This window comes from Theropithecus gelada, chromosome 6 (assembly GCF_003255815.1).
Source record: "Theropithecus gelada isolate Dixy chromosome 6, Tgel_1.0, whole genome shotgun sequence".
NCBI lineage: Eukaryota > Metazoa > Chordata > Mammalia > Primates > Cercopithecidae > Theropithecus > Theropithecus gelada.
Genome location: NC_037673.1, coordinates 41,425,626 through 41,449,469, shown reverse-complemented (window position 1 = coordinate 41,449,469; position 23,844 = coordinate 41,425,626). Strand labels below are relative to the sequence as shown.

General features: G+C 36.4%; 1 protein-coding gene across 4 annotated transcripts in view; it reads left to right on the top strand.

Moving 5' to 3' along the window:
* Positions 1 to 23,844, top strand: part of OXCT1 (3-oxoacid CoA-transferase 1) — a 144,897-nt gene that overhangs the window by 66,435 nt on the left and 54,618 nt on the right. For all 4 annotated transcript variants that reach the window (XM_025388461.1, XM_025388460.1, XM_025388459.1 and 1 more), the window contains 4 exons: positions 216 to 310; positions 2,641 to 2,689; positions 9,988 to 10,060; positions 10,658 to 10,733. In XM_025388461.1, coding sequence (XP_025244246.1) covers positions 216 to 310; positions 2,641 to 2,689; positions 9,988 to 10,060; positions 10,658 to 10,733 — 293 coding nt within the window. The remainder of the gene's footprint in view (positions 1 to 215; positions 311 to 2,640; positions 2,690 to 9,987; positions 10,061 to 10,657; positions 10,734 to 23,844) is intronic.

Sequence of the window (23,844 nt, the reverse complement as noted above, 5' to 3'; positions counted from 1 at the left end):
TTAAAATGTAACAAATGGCTAGCTTCTGAGGCCACTACTTTGATATTGGTGGGAAAGCATATTAATGTTATTGAAAAAGATATGACTAATTAGAGACTTTTTTTGAAAATTACAAAATAATGCCCAGAGGGTGATTGGAGTCTATATATGTAGAAGATTTATGGTATAACTTCTCTACCTTTTATATGCTGGACCTTAACATCTTTTTTTTCTAGCTAATTTGGGCATAGGAATCCCTCTCCTGGCTAGCAACTTTATCAGCCCAAATATGACTGTTCATCTTCAAAGTGAAAATGGAGTCCTGGGTTTGGTAAGATGAAAATTTGTTTTTTAAAATCCAATCTTAATGAAGAATGAGATATTTCATGTTGTGAAATTTTTTATTAATTTTTTTTTATTTCAATAGCTTTTGGGGTACAAGTGACTATTGGTTACATGGATAAATTGTATGATGCTGAAACTGGAGATTTTAGTGCATCCATCACACACAGTGAAATCTGAGTTGTTGCTTAAAGTGCCCAACCTTATTTTTCTTTTTATCATAATAAAATATTGAATTTTTCCCTTAAAATGTGAGCAAGATAGTATTGTATTTTATGTAGTAGATGGTGCGTTCCTGACTCTGGGCTTTCTGACTGCATCTCCCATGTGGAACCTGATTCAGAGAGACCTCATGATTTCCTGTGTAAACTCTTTCTCATCCTTCTGTTGTTGGACAAGATAATGAAGGTTCCCAATAGTTCTATGTTAAATAAAATTAAACCTCAGAGTGAGAAACTGAAGAGGAAGGTTTCCACTTTAGGACAGGGACATTGTTTGAGTTGATTGCCTCAAAAAACTGTAGAAGTTCTCATCTCATTCTCCTTTCGAGGCCCTATTGTCCAAAAGGTTAAATTTTTTTCTTCCTTAAGATTAAGCATCCAACTAAGATTAAGCTCAGTTTTCTTAGTTAGGCCATATTTTTTCATTATTATAATAAAATCATATATTTTTTACTTCCTGTATGACATTTTAATTTAATTAACAATGGCAGGGATTTGATTTGTCTATTCATAATCTTTTATTTCTCAGTAGATCATAACTGTTAATGCAATAGAAATTATGCATATGGAAACATATTCATAATTCAAAATATAAATAATGATCATGGGCATATAGTTGATACTCATTGAGGCAATAATCGTGACATTTTCAGACACAAAAATGATATATGTTTGGATAAAAGCAGATTCATGTGGAAGTCAAAGACTTACTTTTGTTTGTTTGTTTGTTTTTTGAGGCCTAATCTCTCTCTGTCGCCCAGGCTGTAGTGCAGTGGCGCAATCTTGGCTCACTGCAACCTCCACCTCCTGGGTTCAGGCCATTCTCCTGCCTCAGCCTCCCAAGTAGCTGGGACTACAGGTGCCCGCCACCATGCCTGGCTAATTTTTTGTATTTTTAATAGAGATGGAGTTTCACCACGTTAGCCAGGATGGTCTCGATCTTCTGACCTTGTGATCCACCCACCTTGGCCTCCCAAAGTTCTGGGATTACAGGCGTGAGCCACTGTGCCTGGCCAAAGATTTGCGTTTTTAAGGTGCCTTAGAGATTATAGAGTGATCAAATTCCTAGTTTTGAAGAAAAGGGAAATAAATTTGTGGATTATCTGTGGCCGGTGTTTAAAGGAAAATTTACATAGTTCTGAACATTAGTTGCCACCTCAGTTTACAGGATAAATTTGTGGTCTCTCTCTAGAAAGTATGTAAAAATTTCACAGCCAATAATATTTCTTCATTTTTGGCTCCATCTTATATCTTATGCCTTTTTATTTTTTTATAGTTTCCTCCCTTTTCATCGAATAGATGTGATATTCTTTAACTACTTGCCCTATTTAAATAGAGTTATGTTATAAAAACATATGGAAAATTTAAAAAACTTTACTGAGAGTAGCTGTGCAAAAGGAACATAAGGACATAAGTATATCAAAACTTAGATGTAGTGAGGAGTAAGATTAGAAACCCAAATTCAGGCCTACAGTTTACAAATCAGAAAGCTAAAAGTTTGTCTCTCCAGGTCCTTCTAGCCAAATAATGTGATGTAGTTCGTATTCATTAATCCTCATGGAAAAGTTTTTGAATAACATTGGTTGCATAGTAGGTACTAAATCTTTTTTCTTTGATTTTTATATTTTTAAGAGAATGGGGTGTCACTATGTTGGCCAGCCTGGGTTTGAACTGACCTCAAGTGATCATCCTGCCTCAGCCTCCCAAAGTGCTGAGATTACAGGCATGAGCCACTGCCCTGGCCTACATTAGTTTTGCCATTAGTTTTGTTGACCTACATTTCTAATACATTTTCATAGTAGGGACTAAATAATTACTTTTTGTTTTATGGACTTGTATTTCTAATAGTATAGCATTTCTTTTAAATTGGTAATTTTTAGAAAATATTTTTCATTTGCCCAATCACAACTTTAGTATAGAAAAGACTAACATAAGAAACAGAGCCATGGACACAACAGAATTATTTTTCAAAAGTTTACCTCTAGTCTTCGGATGATAAATTTCTAGGGTTTTTAGGGAAGTTACTTATATTACAGTTTTAATATGTGATTCAGTGAGAATCTTCATTTACTGATTGGATGTATGCTGTATTTGACAGGGTCCATATCCACGACAACATGAAGCTGATGCAGATCTCATCAATGCAGGTAAGCTCACTTATTTCTGGCCCTTCCCTTTGCTGTTAATATTGTGCTAAATAATAAGAGTTTGGACTCAATTCTTTGTCTTTTCCTGGAGAACACTCCATAGTATTCATTGTTGAGGAGGGGAGACAAGATTTTTTTAGGTCTTCCCTCGTTCAGGAATGAACAAGATAAAGGAGGAAATGCAGATGACGGCACATTTAGTGGAAGAGCTTTGATGGGTCAATCAATCAGGGTCCTGCCTGTGAATAGAGAACACTCTTTTTTTTTTTTTTTAAATTTATTTTTTATTATTATTATACTTTAAGTTCTAGGGTACATGTGCATAACGTGCAGGTTTGTTACATATGTATACTTGTGCCATGTTGCTGTGCTGCACCCATCAACTCATCAGCACCCATCAACTCGTCATTTACATCAGGTATAACTCCCAATGCCATCCCTCCCCCCTCCCCCCTCCCCATGATAGGCCCCGGTGTGTGATGTTCCCCTTCCCGAGTCCAAGTGATCTCATTGTTCAGTTCCCACCTATGAGTGAGAACATGCGGTGTTTGGTTTTCTGTTCTTGTGATAGTTTGCTAAGAATGATGGTTTCCAGCTGCATCTATGTCCCTACAAAAGACACAAACTCATCCTTTTTTATGACTGCATAGTATTCCATGGTGTATATGTGCCACATTTTCTTAATCCAGTCTGTCACTGCTGGACATTTGGGTTGATTCCAAGTCTTTGCTATTGTGAATAGTGCCGCAATAAACATACGTGTGCATGTGTCTTTATAGCAGCATGATTTATAATCCTTTGGGTATATCCCCAGTAATGGGATGGCTGGGTCATATGGTACATCTAGTTCTAGATCCTTGAGGAATCGCCATACTGTTTTCCATAATGGTTGAACTAGTTTACAATCCCACCAACAGTGTAAAAGTGTTCCTATTTCTCCACATCCTCTCCAGCACCTGTTGTTTCCTGACTTTTTAATGATTGCCATTCTAACTGGTGTGAGATGGTATCTCATTGTGGTTTTGATTTGCATTTCTCTGATGACCAGTGATGATGAGCATTTTTTCATGTGTCTGTTGGCTGTATGAATGTCTTCTTTTGAGAAATGTCTGTTCATATCCTTTGCCCACTTTTTGATGGGGTTGTTTGTTTTTTTCTTGTAAATTTGTTTGAGTTCTTTGTAGGTTCTGGATATTAGCCCTTTGTCAGATGAGTAGATTGCAAAAATGTTCTCCCATTCTGTAGGTTGCCTGTTCACTCTGATGGTAGTTTCTTTTGCTGTGCAGAAGCTCTTTAGTTTAATGAGATCCCACTCTTACATAGGGTAATTGAGAGTTAGAGGAAGGGACAATTTACAAAGGCATGGATAGGATTAAAAGAGACCACGAAAGGATGGTAAAATTCCACAGGGAGTTATCACCTCTGGACTTTATGGGGCAGGTTGCTGTGATTTGACTGAGTTTCTCTACCAAAGGCCTCTTAATAGGAACTGTGACCTTTGGTAGAATAACTCAGTCAAATCACAGCAACCTGGTTGGGTGGAGGGTCTCCACTGCTGGGTTGCCTGCCTGTGCCTTCCGTTGGTGAATCTCAAGTCAAAGTAGGTCAGCCTTCTTAGGATAGAGAAAGGTGGGAGTGAATCCATAGCAGCAAAAAGAAAAGATCTGGTAAAAACCGGGGTTTTCGTTGGTGGTGATGCTTACTATTTTCTAGTTCTCCTTGGAGCAGGAGAGGAGCTTAAGGAGGTTCTCTGCTGATAAGTACGATCTGGTGATGTAATAAATGTAGTTTTGTTGAACTGGAGACTAGAGCCTTGTCTTCCCTTTTGTTCCTACAGGCATATGCTTTGCCTTTTATTACTAGCCTTTTCTTTGACTGGGACATAGCCTCATATATTAACAGCCTAGAGGAGGAAGAACAGGTCAGGTCTTTTGGTCATCTTCACTGCCTGTGCTTGAGGCAACACTGCCACACGGCTTTGGAGCCGTATATCTTCCCTGGAGTGCAGCTGCCCATAAGAAGCTAATTTTTAGGTTCTAGCATGATTTTCTGTATCCTTCTTTTATTCATTCTGCCCCTGCAAAACTGTTATTCTTACTTTGCATTCAAAAATAGTATGTGTAAATTTCAGATGACAAGTAATACGAGCTGAACATAAAGGCCAGCTGCCAAGTAAAATTGATGTTTGATACTTAGAATTTTTGGAAGTGAAATAGCTTCTGGTTGAATAGTTGAATTAGTTAACACGACTCAACTCTGAAAGGCCTACTGTGATAAAGCAATGACATTTAACCAAGGCTGTAATTTAATTGTACTGTACCCTTTAGCATTAGCTCATTGATCTGTGAAAATATTTGCTGCTTGGTTTAATTAATTTATGATGTTAGTGAGTTATTTGCAAAATGAATAACTGCATGTTCCAAATTTCAGGCTTCAGTTTATAAAACCCACTTTCCTTGGAAAAGTTGTTAACTTTTTCAACGTGGTTTGACAGTAGGTTTTTCCGATTCCATAGAGCTTAGAAGTAACTCAGTCCAAATGAAGCCACCAATTTTATATTTCCACTAATCTTACATTTCAACTTCAACACATGAAGTGCCACATTTATAAACTACTTTACAAAACAAGAATTCATTGCTTATGGGAAGCCAAGCTGCAAGTTAGTTTAATAATATTATAACTTTTTCAAAGTCCTTTTTGGGAGTTTCGATACTTTGATACTTTTGATTTTAAATTAGGGAGGAAATACTTTAAGCTGGAGAACCTAGAATATAAATTGGTGGTTTCCTCAATTCCCAAAATTAACTGGAAGACCAACCCATTATTTGTGTTAGTTTCAAAGCATTTTATGGAAATCTCTTTGAATAAAGAGTTATGTTTCTGGATATAATTGGTATATTAAAAATTCAAAATTATAATAGAACTATTTCCAAGGATCTCTTTTTAAAAAGTCTTATAAGGTTATGTAAAAATGAACTACCAGTTGTATAGTATTATATGGCTTAGAGCATACTTTTTCACAGGTATTATACCATTGGAACCTCAGATGAAACTTTGTTATACAAATTGGGAAACTGAGGTCCAGAAAAAAATTGAAGTGACGGGTTCAAGATAACATTGCTAGGGACTGAGTTCATACCCAGTCTCCTGCTTGTGACCCTGGCCTTCTTCTGTATACACTGAGTTATACCTGCCGATAACCTCACTTGCACAGAGGTGCAGACAGCAGTGCTTGGAACATTCCAGAGGTCCCATCAAGATCTGGGCTCTAACCTAGATTAACCCAATGCAGTTGTGAAATTTCTAAGTCTCATATTTTTGCTTCTGTATTGTGTGTTTTGCGTTCTTCATTTCTTAATATTTTCTTACTTTAGTATACAGTATTTTAAATGACTTGACTTTTAATTAAAGTTGCTTTAGAAAGAATCACCATGTTTAATATCCCTGGCCCCCTGTCATGTCCCTCTACACTAGTGGTTTTCAATGAGATGGGATCTGATTTTGCCCCCAGAGACATTTGGCAATGTGTGAGGACATTTTCGATTGTCACACCTGGGGGGTGACATCTAGTAGGTAGAGGCCAGGGATGCTGATAAACATCCTACAGCAACCAGAACAGTCTCCCCATCCCCCAGAGTTCACCAGGCCTAATTGTCAATAGTGCTAAGCAGGAGAAACTCTGCTCTAGAGTTATATGTATCACATCTGAAGAATCACAGGCCTGCAGTCTAAAGTACAGATAACACAGCATTCCAGGTCTCTGTAGTGGTTGCAACCAACCATTATGGCTTTTTGTCTTGCTGTACCCTTCAGGGATATTTTTGTGTACCCATTCTGGACTGCTGGGTGTTTTCTGATTATGGCTCATACTCTTCTTTGCATGTCTTTGCTCTTGGTGTGTCTTTCATGAGATTTTGTTCTGCTCCATTCCATTGTTACCCCATCTCCTTACTGATAACTTTCTATCAACATTCATTATGCTTACCCTTCAAGTTCTAGCTCATTTTTCTTCTTCAAATCCTGCTGTACCTCAGAAATGCCCTTCCCCTAAACCCACAACATATCTAGTGTCTCTCTGAGAAGCATATCACATTTTGCCTTGTAATTATTTGTTTATCTCTCCTGCTGTATAGTAAGTTCCTTTTGCTTAGGGCAGTGTGGTCCAAGTGTGGTCCCCAGACCCACAGCATCAGCATCACTGGAAATGTTTTAGAAATGAAATTCTCAGACCTCACCACACACCTGCTGAATTAGAAACTCTGCGTTTCAGAAATCTTCCATGTGATTCTGATGAATGTTAAAGTTTGCAAACCACTAGTTTAGATCACCCAAATTTGGTGTATAACACTGTTTAAGGCATATAGTAGGCATTTACTATTGTGTGGATGACTTTTAAATCATGAGCCAAAGGACTCAGTGACCATGAAATTGATAACTCTATTGCCCAAATATGAAAAATTCAGATATACATAAAGAAAAATTGGAGGAGACAGAAATCAATCAGGAATAGCCAAATAAGAAAGCCCTCTTTATGTTGCTTGTCTTTAGTTATGACTTTTCTTGACCAAACTTGGACATTGTATGTGAAAACCATGGATTCAACTTTAGGATACTTATTTTTGTTTAGATATTAGATGTTTAAAAATGCTGAAAATTAACCTTGCTTCAAAAGAATGTAATTTTTAAGATGCTGTAATGTAATAGCAGAGGACTTGATAATGTTTTTTCAAGAGAGTTGTTTTCTGGGCTCTTTAATAAAACTATGCTTCACAAATAATATAGGGAGATCCAAAGCTCTTCCCATTGATCTCAGTTTCCTGTAACATGGTAAATACGCATTGTATGTATTATCAGCCAGTACAGATTATCTTTTGGAAGTCAGTGTTATTTAGCTCCTAAAAAAAAAGAGCTGGGATTTTTAATGTTTTTCTTCCTTTTTGTCCTACAAATTCCTCCTCTTCGACTTGCTGCTTTATAGGACTGATGAGGATCTGAATTTGCAGGTTATAGATGTTGTGTCTAGAATAAGGTTTAGTTGTGTTATGCCTGTCTTAAAACCTAGAGCTCACACAGGCTGGCCATCCAACCCCACCATATAAGCCAATTGCTTGGTCCTGTGACATTTATCCCTAGAGGGGCAATGGCATTGTCTCTTTTATAAGTAGCTTTGGAGAGAGGAATAACAAAAATGGCGATAATTAAAGGTGATGTTTATAGAGCCCTTTCTCTGATCCAGGCAAGTTAGAGTAAGGACTTTGCATGCATTATCTAATTTAATCCACTATGTCTTACATGCTGTTTAAAAGCCCCTGCTAACCATACCGGGAAGTATTTTAAAAACTTTTCAGTTTTGTGGTACTTTAAAAGATACAAAGATGTTTCCATCATTTAGAATAAAACTCCCTCGAGAGATATATATTTATATCAAGATGAAATATTTATTTATTTATAAATAAGCTTACTCTTTCTCCATACTCAAGTTTGAATGGAGGGGGATATTGATGGAAAAGTTAGCTTTTGGGAACGACTTGAGAATTTGAGGATATAACTGTGTTGCACAGCTAGGGATATTCAGACTGCTTGTGGTCCTTTTGTTTCTGAGAGCTCTTCCCTTTCCAATTTTGGAATAACAGTTTTGCTTCTCTTTCTTTTTGTCTGTCCTATTATACTGGGGCCATGCATGGGGTGTTCTCAAACAGGTGACTTATCTTTGGCACAGTGGTATGTTAGCACCTTCCTGGTTGAGACCAGAAGCTATTCCCAGGCCCCTGAAGCTCCTGAATAGACAGGAAATAGATCACAAGATGGGAGCGGCTTAGATATGAGTCAGGTGATTTTATTAGTTCTATGGGGAGTCGATGACCTTGAAAATCTTTTCCAGCTCTGAACTTCATTATGAGGTGTAAGTCTTGGGAGATGTCCTTCCAAGGAGACCTCTTGGCAGTTAACCTTAAATACATTGGCCAGTATTACCATGTTATTCCCTGATTTTATGAGAATCCTGTGGTTTTAATAGAAGCTTGTGGGGCAAGAGGGTACAGATGAGTCAGAAAAACAAAGAAAAGTGGAGAGAGATGAAAAGTGGAGAGTTCAGGCCAAATGAAATAAAGGAATTAGGTGGTTCCATTTTTTCTATATGTGTTTTCTAATTTTAGTTTTATTTCTCCCCAGCTTCATTGCAATATACTTAACAAATAAAAATTGTTTATATTTAAGATGTATAACGTGATGATTTGATATATATATACATTATGAAATGATTACCACAATCGTTAATTATCACATCCATCATCTCACATAGTTACCTTTTTTTTGTAGTGAGAACTCTTAAGATCCACTTTTCTAGCAAATTTCAATTATATAGTATAGTATTAACTATAGTTAATACTATATGCTGTACATTAGAGTCTCAGAAGTTATTCTTATCACTGAAAGTTATTTGTTGATTAAAAAAGAAACTGTGGTGCATCTCCTGTGTAATTCTCTTCAAAATTGCATTCCTTCTTATATTCATACTGATTCCACAGTCTCTCTGTCCCAGTGACTTACAGTAGCATTGGATTCTGACAGGTGTTACCCCAGAACTCCCTTCCTCCTCATTCCTAAGTAGTATTTAGCAGAGGATTGTGAAGGGAATGGGGATGGTGAGAGGCTGGAGAGGTATAGACAATAGAGGAGTGCATTTCCTGTAGAACAGGGGTCCCTAACCCCTGGGCCGTGGACCAGTACGGGTCCATGGACTGTTAGGAACCAGGCTGCACAGCAGGAGGTGGGCGGCAGTCAAGCCAATGAGCATTACCACCTAAACTTGGCCTCCTCTCAAATCAGCAGCAATATTAGATTCTGGTAGGAGCCCAGCTGAACCCATTGTAAAATGTGCATATGAGGGATCTAGGTTGCTCGTTCCTTATGGTAACCTAATGCTTGATAAGCTGATGTGGAACAACAGTTTCATCCTGAAACCATCCCCATCCCCCAGTCCGTGGAAAAACCGTCTTCCACGAAACCGTGCTGAGGTGCCAAAAAGGGGACTGCTGCTGTAGAGAATTTCCAAACAATAAGAAAACGAAAAGTGATCTGCTTTTTATTATCATCATGCAAAGGCAAAAGCAATGTCAGTGACAAAATACTTTCCACCACAAAAGGTTCCTATTATGTCCCCCACCTGCTATGTCACTGCATTTTGGTAAAGGGAGTTTAAGTTCTTTTGGGAATGGAGAAGATACGGACCTCTGTTCACCATGATACTCTTAGAAATCTAATAGCCTTTTCTTTCTTTTGTGTGTGTGTGTGTTTAGGCAAGGAAACAGTTACTGTTCTTCCAGGAGCCTCTTTTTTCTCCAGCGATGAATCATTTGCAATGATTAGAGGGTACGTAATAACAGAGCCCCTCATGTTTCACACTGTGTGGAATGAGCTGAGTCATCCTCTGAGTGTGTTAGCAAGGCTCTGAAACACAGTCACATTTCCCAGCCAGAAAACTATCAGGAGTTTGTTTGGCTGCATGATGTGAAATTATTCACATCGAATGTTGGACATTGAATATCCAGCCCACTGTTAGGAAAAGAACCCCCAAAATGGAATCCATGTCTTTGTGCTAACCAGACTGAAATAAGCATTTATAAGGTGCTTTCTGAGGATTCTATCATTTTCTTCAAACTATGTTCACTTTCTAGCTAGTGTTTGTGTTCAGATAGTCACATTCTGCCTCACTGAAGGAAACAATCTTCCTGTGTACACCTGTTCATAGTTTGTTATTGAGCCAATATATACTATAACATTTTTTTCACAAAAGAATTCTTAATGATTATTTCTCTGTCAGCGTGGAGCTCTATTAGGAAATCAGTTGTGTGGTGGGGGGAAGCAAATATATTTTGGTGGCATGAAGTTATTCTGATTGCTAGCAAGTTCAAGCAAAGGGGACAAAAGATTGTGAGGTTCACTTTATTCTTCCTCCTTCTTTCTCAGGGGACATGTCGATCTGACAATGCTAGGAGCGATGCAGGTTTCCAAATATGGTGACCTGGCTAACTGGATGATACCTGTAAGTAGACATTTTTTATTCTGAATTATGTTTGGATCAGAATAGTTACTTTTTAAATACTAAGAAAAAGGGCCATGAGATCACAATTCTTTGAAAATGAAATATTTTAATATATATTTCTTACTAGAATGAAATTTTAATTAAGTAAGCACTGAGAAGTATTCAGCTTTGCCAATTTACTCTTCAGCTGGGACTGAAACTAGGCAAGATCAGAGCCAAAACATCTTCCTTAGAAGAAACCAAGTTAGAGAAGACTTAAAAAACAGAAAAATGGCTAATTATACTTTGAAAGTAAGAAGTACAAATATTTACCATAACTAAAGTTTTAAACTAGGAAGAACAATTAATAAGTTTGTTAGCATTGTTAATTGTTAATTAATGTTGTTAATTGTTAATTCTATTAATCAGTGATTGAAATCATCTTGATTGGTTATGTGATCCCATAATCATTGTCCCCTACTATGGAATTCAAAGCATGAGAGTTTACTATCATTGTGAAATGCGCAGTTGTCATTTAATGACGTAAATCAAGGAAGAAACCTCCTAGAATTAGCTTTGGAAAGAGGACTGTTATCACTGCTTAATTCATGAGTGTAGTTCATTGTAGACCAGGTTGTTGCTTCCCAAGTACATGCATGGAAACAACATTGGGTATGTTTATGATTATGAGCTCGTTTTGGCTGGTAGCTCAGTTGCTCTTTGTGTGTGTATTCAAAGATTTCTATGTTTTTCTATAGAACCAGCTAAGAAGAATCTTGTCAAATAACTGAGGCTGGTGGTCTATGATATGACAGTTTTCTTGAAATCTCTTAAATTTGTTTTCTAGTAATTTTTTGAGGAAGCTGGATTAATGCAGTTGATAACAGTGTTAGAGATCATGTTAGTCTAGCTCATTTGATCTAATGTCACCTGAAATGTTGTTTAAGTTTTGATAATTATTCAAACCCTAGTTTCCAAACTTGGTGGTGTATTGGAATCATCTCAGAGTTTTAAGAAATTTCAATGCATGGGTTCCAGCCCAGGTAGTCTCTAATTTAATTAATCTGGGTTGTAGCCTGGACACTGGGTCATTCAAAGCAACTCAGATGGTTCTAATATGTGACCAGGTTTGAGAACCAGCATATTAAAGATTGATTACAACTTACCTCATTTTAAAATGTAAGAGAAAAACATCATTGAGCCATCATAGTAAGAACTCTTAGCAAATTGTGGATTATATTGTTAGTTTAGTTGTAAAAATATTGATCTTTCAGAATCAGCCATAGTTACAAGGGTTAGCAGCTTTTGATTGCTTTGAAAAAACCAGGGACGGTCTCCTGAGTATCACACAGTGAATCAGATAGAAAGTTTATGGAAATACTTGCATAGGATATTATAATGTATTTCTGTTTTCAAATTTTAGAGAAGGGCCATATGGGGTAGTAGAGTGAGTATAGGAAAGCAAGCCCTGGATTTTAGCACTGACTCTACCAGTAATCAAGGTGTGACCTTGAACATTTCACTTATGCTCTTTGGCTTAAAATGCCCTCATCTATAAAGTGAGGGTTTGAGACCAGATAACGTTAGGAGTCTCATTTGGTTTTCTTAGCTTAGTGGGTAAGAGCAAGGCCCTGTAGTGAGATAGTCCTGGATTAAAGTCTTATTTCTGACACTTGCTGGCAGTGCAACTTGAGCTAATTTCCTATTTTTTCCTCATCTGTAAAATGGGAATCATATTATAGTACCTACTTTATAGGACTATATGAAGGAATACATGTGACAATGCATACAAAGTACATAGCACAGAGCTTGACACATAGTACCTGGTAAATAGGTTGTTGTTCTTATAAGAAGTTGCAGATTCCTGGCAAGCAAGAGAAAAGCATTGGGTCTTATGAACAAATGCAATAGGGTTTTAAATCTATTTCTCTGTACTAATGATTTTTGAAATCAGTTTGCACAGTGGTCCTGGGTATGAAGCAGAAATGTGTTAAATATCTTCTTCCCTTCGGGGAACATGGGCATCTTTATATCAGTATAACATTTGTTTATATTATGATTTAGCACGTAGTAAGGCTGGAAGTTCTCATAGTGACAGTATACACTATGTAGTTATTTATAGGAAAGCTTTGCTGATGCGTATCATATTTTTACATATCCTGTTAAGATTCCTGTGAATGATTAAAATACAAATGTTTATTACTTTATACTTTTCTCAATATAACTTGGAGCCCATGAGTTCCTGAAGGAATGGACCTAGTGGGGTGAACAGCTCTGGAGTTCTGTAGGAACATCATGGAAATCTAGTTGAGAAAAATTAAGCATAAGAAGTGTTCTGGGGTTTGGTTCCACTGTTTTGGTAGTGGAAGTTGGTAGTGTTACTTCTGATTAGCAATTTTTTTGTTGCTTTTGTAACTGATAATCATTTCCTAACTTCTTTGTATGGGATGCACCGTGCGTATTTTCATTGTTTGAGACTCAGGGCAGCTTCAGAATCAACTCCATGAGGTTTAGTTTGGTTTTAATTTCAGCCCTACCCCTTACAAATTATGTGATCTGGAGCACATGTTTTGGCTAGGATTAAGTGAGAAGAAAATGAAGTGAACACTGCAAGTACTCTCTAAATAGTAGCTATTAAGTAATACTCTATTACTTAAAATTAAACAGGAAATATTTACCTTAAAATACACTGGTATAAGCGAGGTGATTTTACAGGAGCCAGCACAACCTGCTTATCCTAAGTCCCTATTCGAGCACCAAAATTAAGCCCTTTGAGGGCACATTTTTTTCATTTATTGGTTATGGATAAAGATAGAGCTTACCTTCCTTATGTAATTTCAGTAAGCTATCTATTTTTATTTGCCCCAAAGATTTGTTCACTTATATAATTTAAATATGTTTTTATTGCAAGATCTGGCAGTCAAGAAGCTGAAAAATTCAACTTTACTATATCATTTTTCATTTACTTTTATCTTTTTCCTGAGTTTAATAATCTTTCAGTGGCTGAGTTCTCAGCATCATGACATCATCATCAATCATTACAGCATCAGATTACAATAAACATTAAGCCTTCAGGGCAAGCAAACAGTGTGGGTGCTATTTGTCTTACCCTTTAATAGCTTCTTAGTATGCAGTGTTGGTCTCATGTACAGAGATTTTTAACAGTTCTACCCTTAGCATCCAAAGGAGGAAAACTTGACAAAACAGTAGTTGGCTCCTTCAAGCTCCCTGTTGATTGTGATGATGGTAAAACCCCAGGCAAGCAAATAAATGATGGAAAGATGTGCAGTCCGCTGAATCTATATTCAGAGCTGCTCTAGTGCCTTCTGAATGCCTATTTTTGGAGAACAGCTGGCATTGATTATTGACTTATGAAGGGAAGCAGATGTGTATGGTCAGCAATGAGAGCTGGTTATGAAAGCACAAAATAGCAGCCCACTGGACAAGGCTGCAGTACGTGAGTGGCACAAGAGCCAAGAGCCCTCCTCTATGTGGAGAGGATTGAATGAGGCATTCTTAGGGCAAGAAAGAATGGGACACTTTTGGTGTCTTTTTTTTCCCTTTACTCCCTCACATTTTTCGCATCTTTGTGCATTTGAAAAGAATAAATACTAATCAATGTCATACTCATATGTGCTACATATTTGAGCACATAAAATTGATTGAGTTCTCTAGACATGCTACCTGTTTTAAATAAGTTAAGTCTCTAGTATTCCTGGTTATAAAACTACAAGGGAGTTTGTGTTCAAGATTCAATCTGTTTAGTTGCATCAATTGTAATCCAAATATTAATCCAAAATATAGATATTTAAATATATTATGACATAGGTGAAGAAATAAGCATAAATCTCTAGATATTGTTTTAACTTTAGTGTATTGTTCATTTGGTCCTGAGGTTCAGGAAAAGAAAGACAGGTGGAAAATCCATATGAGGTCATATGAAACTTTTACAATTAGTAATGCCTTTGTCTTATTAGTGTAATGCAGTGGAAAGCTCATAAAACTTTGGAATTAGACATACTTGAGCTTAAATACTGGTTCTTTACTTATTGATCATGTAGTGTATCACTGTTATACTATATTCATTGGTAAAAATGACAATTTTTAACTCATGCTTGTTCTGAGGATTAAATTCACTAATTCATTCAACATGTATTGATCTGGCATATATTAAGGGTCAGGCACTGTTAAATATAAATGACAATGTTTTGGGGGATGCAATAGTTAACAAAACAGACAAAATTCTCTGCATTTATGGAGCTGATATTCTAACAGGGGTCAGCAAACTGTGTTCCCTGTACCAAATCTGGCCCACTGCCTATTTTTGTAAATTTTTCTTGGAACATAGCCATATCCACTCATTTACGTATTGTTTATGGCTGCTTTTGTACTGCCACAGCAGAGTTAAGTAGTTAGGTTAGAAACTGTGTGGCTTGCAAAGTGTAAAATGTTTACCATTTGGCCCTTTACAGAAAAAGTTTGCCAACTCCTGCCTTAGATCATTGATTTGAAACTTTTTTTCTCTAATATAAGCAAGTAATGTCCTACAGATTTTTATAGTGTTTCAGTCTCTTCAAAATACTTTCTAATCTTCCTTGTTATTTTTTGTATGGCCCATTGTTTATTTAAAAGTATGTCAGTTTCCAAATATTTGGTGATTTTCCACATAACTTTAAAAAAATTTTCAGTTTAATTATTTTGAGGTGAGAGAACATACTTTATAATTTCAGTACTTTTAAACTTGAGACTTGTTTATGGCCCAGAATGTAGTCTATTTTAGTAACTGTTCCATTTGCACTTGAATATATATTCTGCTCTTGTTGGGTACAATGTTCTGTAAGTGCCAATTGGTTCAAATAGGCAGTTAGTATTGTTCAAGTGTTCTGTGTCTTATCAATTACTGAGAGAGTAGTCTTGAGATCTTCAGCTGTAATTGTGGATTTGTCTGTTTTTCTTTCAGTTATATGACTTTTTGCTTTATCTGTTTTAGAGCTGTTACTGCTTGCATTCATACACATTTAAGCTTATATTCTCTTGATGAATTGATCTGTCATTTTGTCTCTTCAATAATATTCCTTATATTGAAGTCTGCTATCTGATGCTGATATAGTCACTCCTCAAAGTATGTTTCTCCATTCTTCTGCCTATAACCTGTGAACACCTTTATTTTTAAGTAAGTTTTTGTAATCGTATCGTTAGATTGTTATCTTATAATCTCTAAATCATATAATTATAATCTCTAAATTGGAGGTTTAGACCATTTACATTTAATGTAGTTATCAATATGGTTGGGTTTAAATCTATCAGGATTTTTTTTTTTTTTTCTGTTTACTTCATCTGTCCTTCCTGCCCTTTGATTTCTTTGGGATCAGTTAAGTATTTTTTGAGTATTTTATCTTTACTGTTGGATTACTTTTTACTGGCTTCTCTAGGGTCTACCATATATGTATTTTATCACAATCTACTTCAAGTAATATATCACTTTATATATAATGTAAGAATTATACAATAGTAAACTTCTATTTTCTGCCCTTATTGTGTGTGTTCTTTAGTGATATTTAATTCTGCATGTGACACAAACCTTATACTTTGCTATTATTTTTGCTCTAAACACTCGACTATCTTTTTAAGTAATCTTTAAAAATGAGGAAAAATCTTTTGTATTTTTCCAACGTATTTTCTGTTTGTTGCACTTTTTCTATGCACAGATCTAGATTGCCATTTGATGTTGTTTTCCTTCTGCTTGAAGGACATCCTTGGATGTCTCTTGTGGTATAAAATCTGTGGATGTCTCTCAGGTTGATCTTTTTCAATATTTGCTTTTAAGCTGTGTTAAGAATAGTTAAGAGTAGCCTTTAGTTGCAGTCTAATTTAGCCCCACTACTGAGGCAGTCTTCTTCAGAGGACTCTGCCTGATGCTCCATATATTACAAAATCTTTCCTCACTGTTTGGTAGGATTGTGAATTGTGCCTAGATCTGTGTTTGTTTTGAGCCTTTTTTTTTTTTTTTTTGTCTAATGCTTGCTTAGTGGTTCTTTTTCAGGCTTTGACTAATTTCTTCTTATGTATGCACATATCCGTACCCTGCCAAAGACTTGAGACCTTCTTCCTCTGCAAATCTGAGCTCTCACTCTCTATAATACCTCCTTTCTGGTATTTTCAGATCTCAAATTGTAGTTGCCTCAGGCTCTCTGAAGCCAACAAAACTGCTGAGTTTCACTTCCTGTAGTGCAGCTTGCAGATTCTCTCCAGGCAGTAAGCTGGGGGAAATTGTAGACCTATCTTGTTGGCTTCTCTTCTTTCAGAAATGGTAGTCCCATACTGTGTGTTGTCTAATGTCTGAGAGCTACTTTTTCGTGTCAGTTTGGTTTTTCTAACTGTTTAATATCATTAATAACATGTTTGAATTTATGTCATTGTGTATTTAACGATGGTTTTCTTAGTACAAATCCCTAGAAATAGAATATCTTTGTCAGTATTTTAGGGATTTTGATGTATCACTGAGTTACTGGCCAGAAAAATTATCCCCGTTTACTTTCACACTGTTTTTACTGTATTACCAACACTGAGATCAGCTTTTTAAAAGCTTTAGTATTTTCTTCTGTTATTTGGCATTTCTTTAAAAAGCTGCTCTCTGGGATTGTTTAAAGGGCAGCCGTACCTTACTCTTCTGGAGGGCATTTAATTGTTTTCTTCTTGTTTTGGAGACCTTCCTTTTGGCTTCTAGCAATTATCTCTCATCAAATTCCAGTGTTGCTCTCTTTAGTTATATTAAAAAACAACATTGATAATGACTATTCTGTGCTAGTGAATGTATCTTAGGAGATCCACTGTAACAAGCATGTATATGAATGTGTGTGTACTTCTTCTGTTTATAATATTTTGAACAAACTCTAGATGTGGGATAGAATAAAAGCATAGCTATTTTTATCTCCTGTGGTACTCTTTAACCTATTCTGTTAGGGAAGCTTTTCCTCTGCCATTAATGAATACTGCATGACATTTCAGCTCACTCCAGGAAAATAAACAGCTCTTAGGTCACTTTAATTCATAAACTCAGTCTTCATTCAGACATTAGAGGGTCCATTCCAAAACAGTGAACAATGCTTTAATAATCATTCAAAAGCAATGCATCTCCTCGTTTTTGACCTCCCAGCTACAGTGTGCCTGCATTTGAAGGTTATATGGCATTCTTTTGCTCTTTCTCTACTCCTCTCCTCTTCTAGCTCACTGTTTGGCGCCCACCAGGATCAAAATTCAAGAGAAAGGGAAGGCAAGGAAATAGGGCAGGAAAGATTTTACATAGCAGGAGACTGGTAATACTGTTTGCTGGCTCCATGATCTCTGGTCCATAAAAGTATTTAAAGCTGATCCCTCTGTGTATGTGGAGTGGGGTGAGCGGTCATCTTTAGAGACCCCCTTCTTAGTTCCTCCTGCAGCAGCTGCTCCTATGGGTGATGGCTGGATGCTTCCCCAGCAGCTTCTGACTTTTCTGTGGTCCACTTAACACATAGACTCTTACTGGTAGGGTCCCTCTTCCTGGGCTATCCTGTTGACAAAGCATTAAAACCTGTTGAGGTTGGTCCTCTCTCACATGGCCCCCATGTGGGAAGCACTCACATTTCTTGTACTGCCTCCAGTGATAGCATAGTTACTTCCTCAAAACAGCCCCTTTAACTTTCTCAGGTAGGGGTCAGGCAGCACTCCCTATCTGCGCTCCCCATCTTTCAGGCTCTGAGTTGTCAATGGAGTGAGCAGCAGGCATACCCTTACCCCTTCCTTGGTTGCTGAGAAATGTGGGGGTAGGTAGGATACTTTTCATCAAATAAATCCTTCATACAAAACCTTTGCTATTCCTATACTGTATTCCTTGGTCCTGCTGAGGGTCCCAAGAGCCTTGGGATGTGCTTTTGACTATTTCCTTTGTAAATTCTACTTCTAAGCGTCTATCCTACATGCTGGTATCTCCTAGCTCTTCTATTAATCAAAAGTGAGACAGTAAGATCTTATCTAACATATGGTTACCACCACTTTTGCTCATGAACCTGGCTTTTTCTTGTTGCCATTAATCCCCCCTATTTATCATATTTAATTCTGCACGTGATATAAATCTTACAATATTTTGCTATTATTTTTGCTCTAAACAGTCAACTGTCTTTTTAAGTAATCTTTAAAAATGAGGAAAAAAACTCTAATATGTTTCCAACATATTTTCCCATTTAAGCTCATATTCAGCTAAGCCTTGGTGCATATAAGGGTGTTTTCCATCTATGGTTCTAATACCTCTGGGCGGTTCCCCCTAGCCTGTTCTGTTTTCCACAGAGGACTGTGGAAGAACCCAGCCAAGCCCTGTTGCCCTACTAGAGAATAAAAATACCGACCCATTGGGATGGAGCTTTACTTCCTGTGCTGATTAAAGGTGCATTTAATGTCTTCAGAATTTCCAAGAGCAAAATATTATTTTCTCTCATACAATTTAACAAATGGACATGCATTTTTTTCAGAAAGGCAACTTTTTATTAGTGATTCACTGATTTAAGATGTTATTAGAAACATAAGCTATTTATTATACTTTTCCTGGGTGCTATATTTGGTTCTCCAAAAGTACTTTTATCTATGACTATCTGGAAAACATGTTGAAAATTAATGTTTAGTTTCCTTATTTACACCTGATATTTTTCAGACTAAAGGTATATTTAGAGACTGATGTATTTGATATATTCATTTTGTGAGGAAAATTTCTCTTACTTGAAAGATCCTGTCAATGATTAAAAGCTATGATTAAGGTTTAAAAGCCACAGCTAGATTCTAAATCTATTTTTACAAGGAGGGAACTAATAGTTATTAAGCATATGCCACTGGCCAGGTTCTGAATATTTATTGCCATTTTATCCTCACAGAAACTGAGTTAAATACAAATATTCCTGTTATTATAGATGAAGAGATTCAGGCCAAGGGAGTTAACTATTCAAGTTTACATCTGTGGCAAGTGATGGAAAGAGAAGTGGAATTACAGTCTTCTTTGCTCTTATGTGCTTCACATTCTGCCGCAGGTACTTTTGGGGATATTTAACTGCCTTTCAGAATGGAAGCAAAACAATGTGCAAAATACATAAAAATCTGTATAGCATTCTGTAAGCCTTATGAAGAAATGATTGTCAGATAAAGTCTGTTGTAGTTTGAAGGATATATGTTGAGTATACATGACTGTTGTTCATGGTGGGATTTTATTGTAGGTGGACCATTTGCATGTTTGTTCTTCTGCATCCTGTTTTCTTTAAGCTTTTACCCAAATTCAAAAGTTTCCACTGCCCAGTCACTTATAATTAACTTAAATGTCATATATGAAGTACTTTATCCACTTTATTTACCCATTTTGTTTTTTATAATCTACCAATCAAAGAATTCTTTGGAAAATTTCAGGCCCTCCACAAAGAATGTTTATAAAATTATCTTGCAATACTTGCTAAATGGGAAACATTGAAGCACAATTGGAGAAATATCAGAATTATTGCAAAGGGAGGAATACTGAAGATAATTTTTTAAAAGATTAATATCTGAAAGGAACAAAAGCAAATTCATTAGCAAGCCATTTCACCCAGCCTAGGCCCTCACACATGTTAACCTTTGACAGAAGCAAAGGGACATGAGAATGTGAAAGACTTTCTCCATCTTCAACAATCTTACAGAGATTTTGCCTTTTGATTGCTACCTGAGTCTTTTTTATCTGGAGGAAAGGAAATATTTCTCTCCTTGCTGTGTTTCATATGATATATTTTGAACAACTGCTTACTTCTAAGACTTTGTTTCTTCACTGGAACATGGATATATTCAACACATGGACTGAAAGAAAGGTCAGCTAGATACCTGATTCCAAACCATGCTGCTACACTGCCTACCAGACACTCTTGTAAGAATTTAATCAAATATTCTCCATCTCCTCTGTTGTTGAAAGGCAGACTTCTTTGCATAGAGTAGGATTTTGGTCATTTTTGAATCAGTCGATCTCTGTCTCATGAACAATGAGTGAGTTTGATATTTGCTATAAATATCCTTTTGGCTAATGATGCATTTGTATAACTGCAGCAGCCTCTTCTCATTAAACAGCTCACTTAAAGGGAGGAGAAGACACATTAAAAATGATAGATGAGGCTTCCTCAAAACCCATTATTAGTAATATGATAAATCATAGTGTTGCTGATATGACTTAGCAGGGAATGAAACCAAAGGGCTAATGACTACTGCTGGTGACCCTGCAGCTAAAGGCTAATGAATCCTGAAGACTGAATTTTATTAAATGACTGAATTTCGCATTCCCAGTTAGTGAAATCTTTTTCTATTCTTTTGGTTTAGAGATCATCTTGATCAACACTTTTGAAAAAATGTTTAAATATAGTCTCTATAAAAATAGAATAGTAAATGCATACATCCAGCTTAGACAGTTATCCACTTATGGTCAGTCTTGTTTCATCTGTACTCAATTTCCCTTCTCCTCAGATTATTTTGAAGCGAATGCTGCACGTATTCCATCCATAAACATTTCGGCATTATCTGAAAGATTATTTTCAAATTTCTTTATAAAAGGATTCTTTTCATAAACTGCAATTCTGTTATCCCACCTAACAGTAAGGAATTAAGGATATAATTCTTTGATATCATTCAGCTATACAGCACCCTAATGTTATTAGCAGAAAACCTGAATCAGGAGAAATGAAGTGACTCAGCTCAGGCTGCAAAACTCTAGTTAGTAGCTAAGCCCTAGGACCCATCTCTTCTGTCTATAGTTTTGTAGGGATGCTCTTTCCACTACACAGAGGAAAGTTTACCTTTGAAAAACAACATCCCAATACAAAGAACCTTCCGTGTTTCTTTCAAATACACTTAGAAGCGGCTGTGTCCAAAAACTATCATCAGAATGAATAGACAGCCTACAGAATGTGAGAAAATATTTGCAATATATCCATCTGACAAATGACTAATATCCAGAGTCTGTAAGGAACTTAAGCATATTTACAAGAAAAAACTAACCCCATTAAAAAGTGGGCAAAGGGCACGAACAGACACTTCTCAAATGAAGACATACATGTGGTCAACAAATATGAAGAAAATCTCCAGGGGCAGTGGCTCATGCCTATAATCCCAGCACTTTGGGAGGCTAAGGCAGGCGGATTACTTCAGGTCAAGAGTTCGAGACCAGCCTGGCCAACACGGTGAAACCTGATCTTTACAAAAATACAAAAATTTGCTAGGCATGGTGGCATGCACCTGTAATCTTATCTGCTTGGAAGGCTGAGGCAGGAGAATCACTTGAACCCAGGAGGTGGAGGTTGCAGTGAGCTAAGGTCACACCACTGCACTCCAGCACTCCAGCCTGAGCAGCAAAACGTGACTCCACTAACAAAAAAGAAGAAAAAAAAAAAAAGCTCAACATCACTGATCATTATGATCATTAGAGAAATGCAAATCAAAACCATAATGAGATACCATCTCACTCCAGTCAGAATGACTTATTAGTAAAAATTAAAGGAAAAAAAAACATGCTAGCAAGGTTGTAGAGAAAAAGGAACACTTTTACACTGTTGGTGGGACTGTAAATTAGTTCAACCATTTTGGAAGACAGTGTGGCAGTTCCTCAGAGACCTAGAGGCAGAAATACCATTTGACCATGCAATCCCATTGCTGGGTATATACCCATGGGAACATAAATCATTCTGTTATAAAGAAACGTGTGTGTTATGTTCATTGCTGCACTGTTCACAATAGCAAAGACATGGAATCAACCGAAATACCTACCAATTATAGACTGAATACAGAAAATGTGGTACATATAAACCATGCTATGCTATGCAACCATATAAAGAAACGAGATCATGTTCTTTGCAGGGACCTGGACTGATTTGGAAGCCATTATCCTCAACAAGCTAATGCAGGAACAGAAAACCAAACACTGCATATCCTCACTTGTAAGTGGGAGCTGAATGATGAACACACATGGACACTATTGGGGTAACAACACATGCAGATGGCCTGTTGGGGTATGGGGGTAGCGAGAGCATCAGGAAGAATAGCTAATGGATGCTGGGCTTAATACCTAGGTGATGGGATGATCTATATGGCAAAACACCATGGCACACATTTACCTGTGTAACAAACCTGCATATCCTACACATGTACCCTACTACTTAAAATAAAAGTTGAAGGAAAAAAAAAAAAAAAAAAGCAGCAGCTGTGTCCCTGCAGTCACTTTACCTTTCTAGACCTCAGCTCTTTATTTGTAAAATGTGATCCATGGCATAGCTTTTATTCAACAAAATTAAGATTTTTTTTTTTCTTTTTGCATTAGGTGTTGTATTAACAATGAGGGGTAGAGTGGAAGCAAACCCAATAAAGTCCTTTCCTGTGTAGACAATATTTTTATATCTATGATGAGGTTAATAATATGTGGGAGACAGTACTATAAGGTCAGTGCAGTACACTAAACATGAAATATGTTGGTTTAGGAAGAACTAAATGAGTCTGCATTACTTAAGTCATCTTGTCCAGTAACATGGTACAGTTTACTATCCAGGTATCATTTTACCTCCATTACATTTGTTACATTATTTTATACTTCTTGTCAATATTTTGAGCTGAATAGTCGATTTCAGTTTCCAAATGTCTATTGCTAATATAAAGGAAAACTGTTGATTTCTGTATATTTCTTATACCTATTCATTTTACTAAATTTTCTTATTAGCTATAATAATTTTAAAAAAATTCTTAGACACTCTACACAATTCTCTTATCTGAAAATATTTTAAATTTAATCATTAAAACAATGTAAATAGTAATGATTGAGGAACTTGATTTTGGTGAATTAATTTAGAGTTTTAACTTAATATTATGTTTGCTGTTTGTGCTTCTAATAAATGTTCTTTATACTGTTCTAGCAATTTGCCTTTAGTCCTTTGCTTAATTTTTTAAACTGAATGGCAGTTGAATGTAGTCAGTGTGTTTCCATCTGTTTAATCAAAGTTCTTCACCCTGAATTTATCAATGTCATTATTTAAATTGATGTTGAATTTGTTTTTTAATACAAATAGTCAATTTTTAACAATTTGTAAGTTATTCTTGTGCCTTTTCATCTCAGATT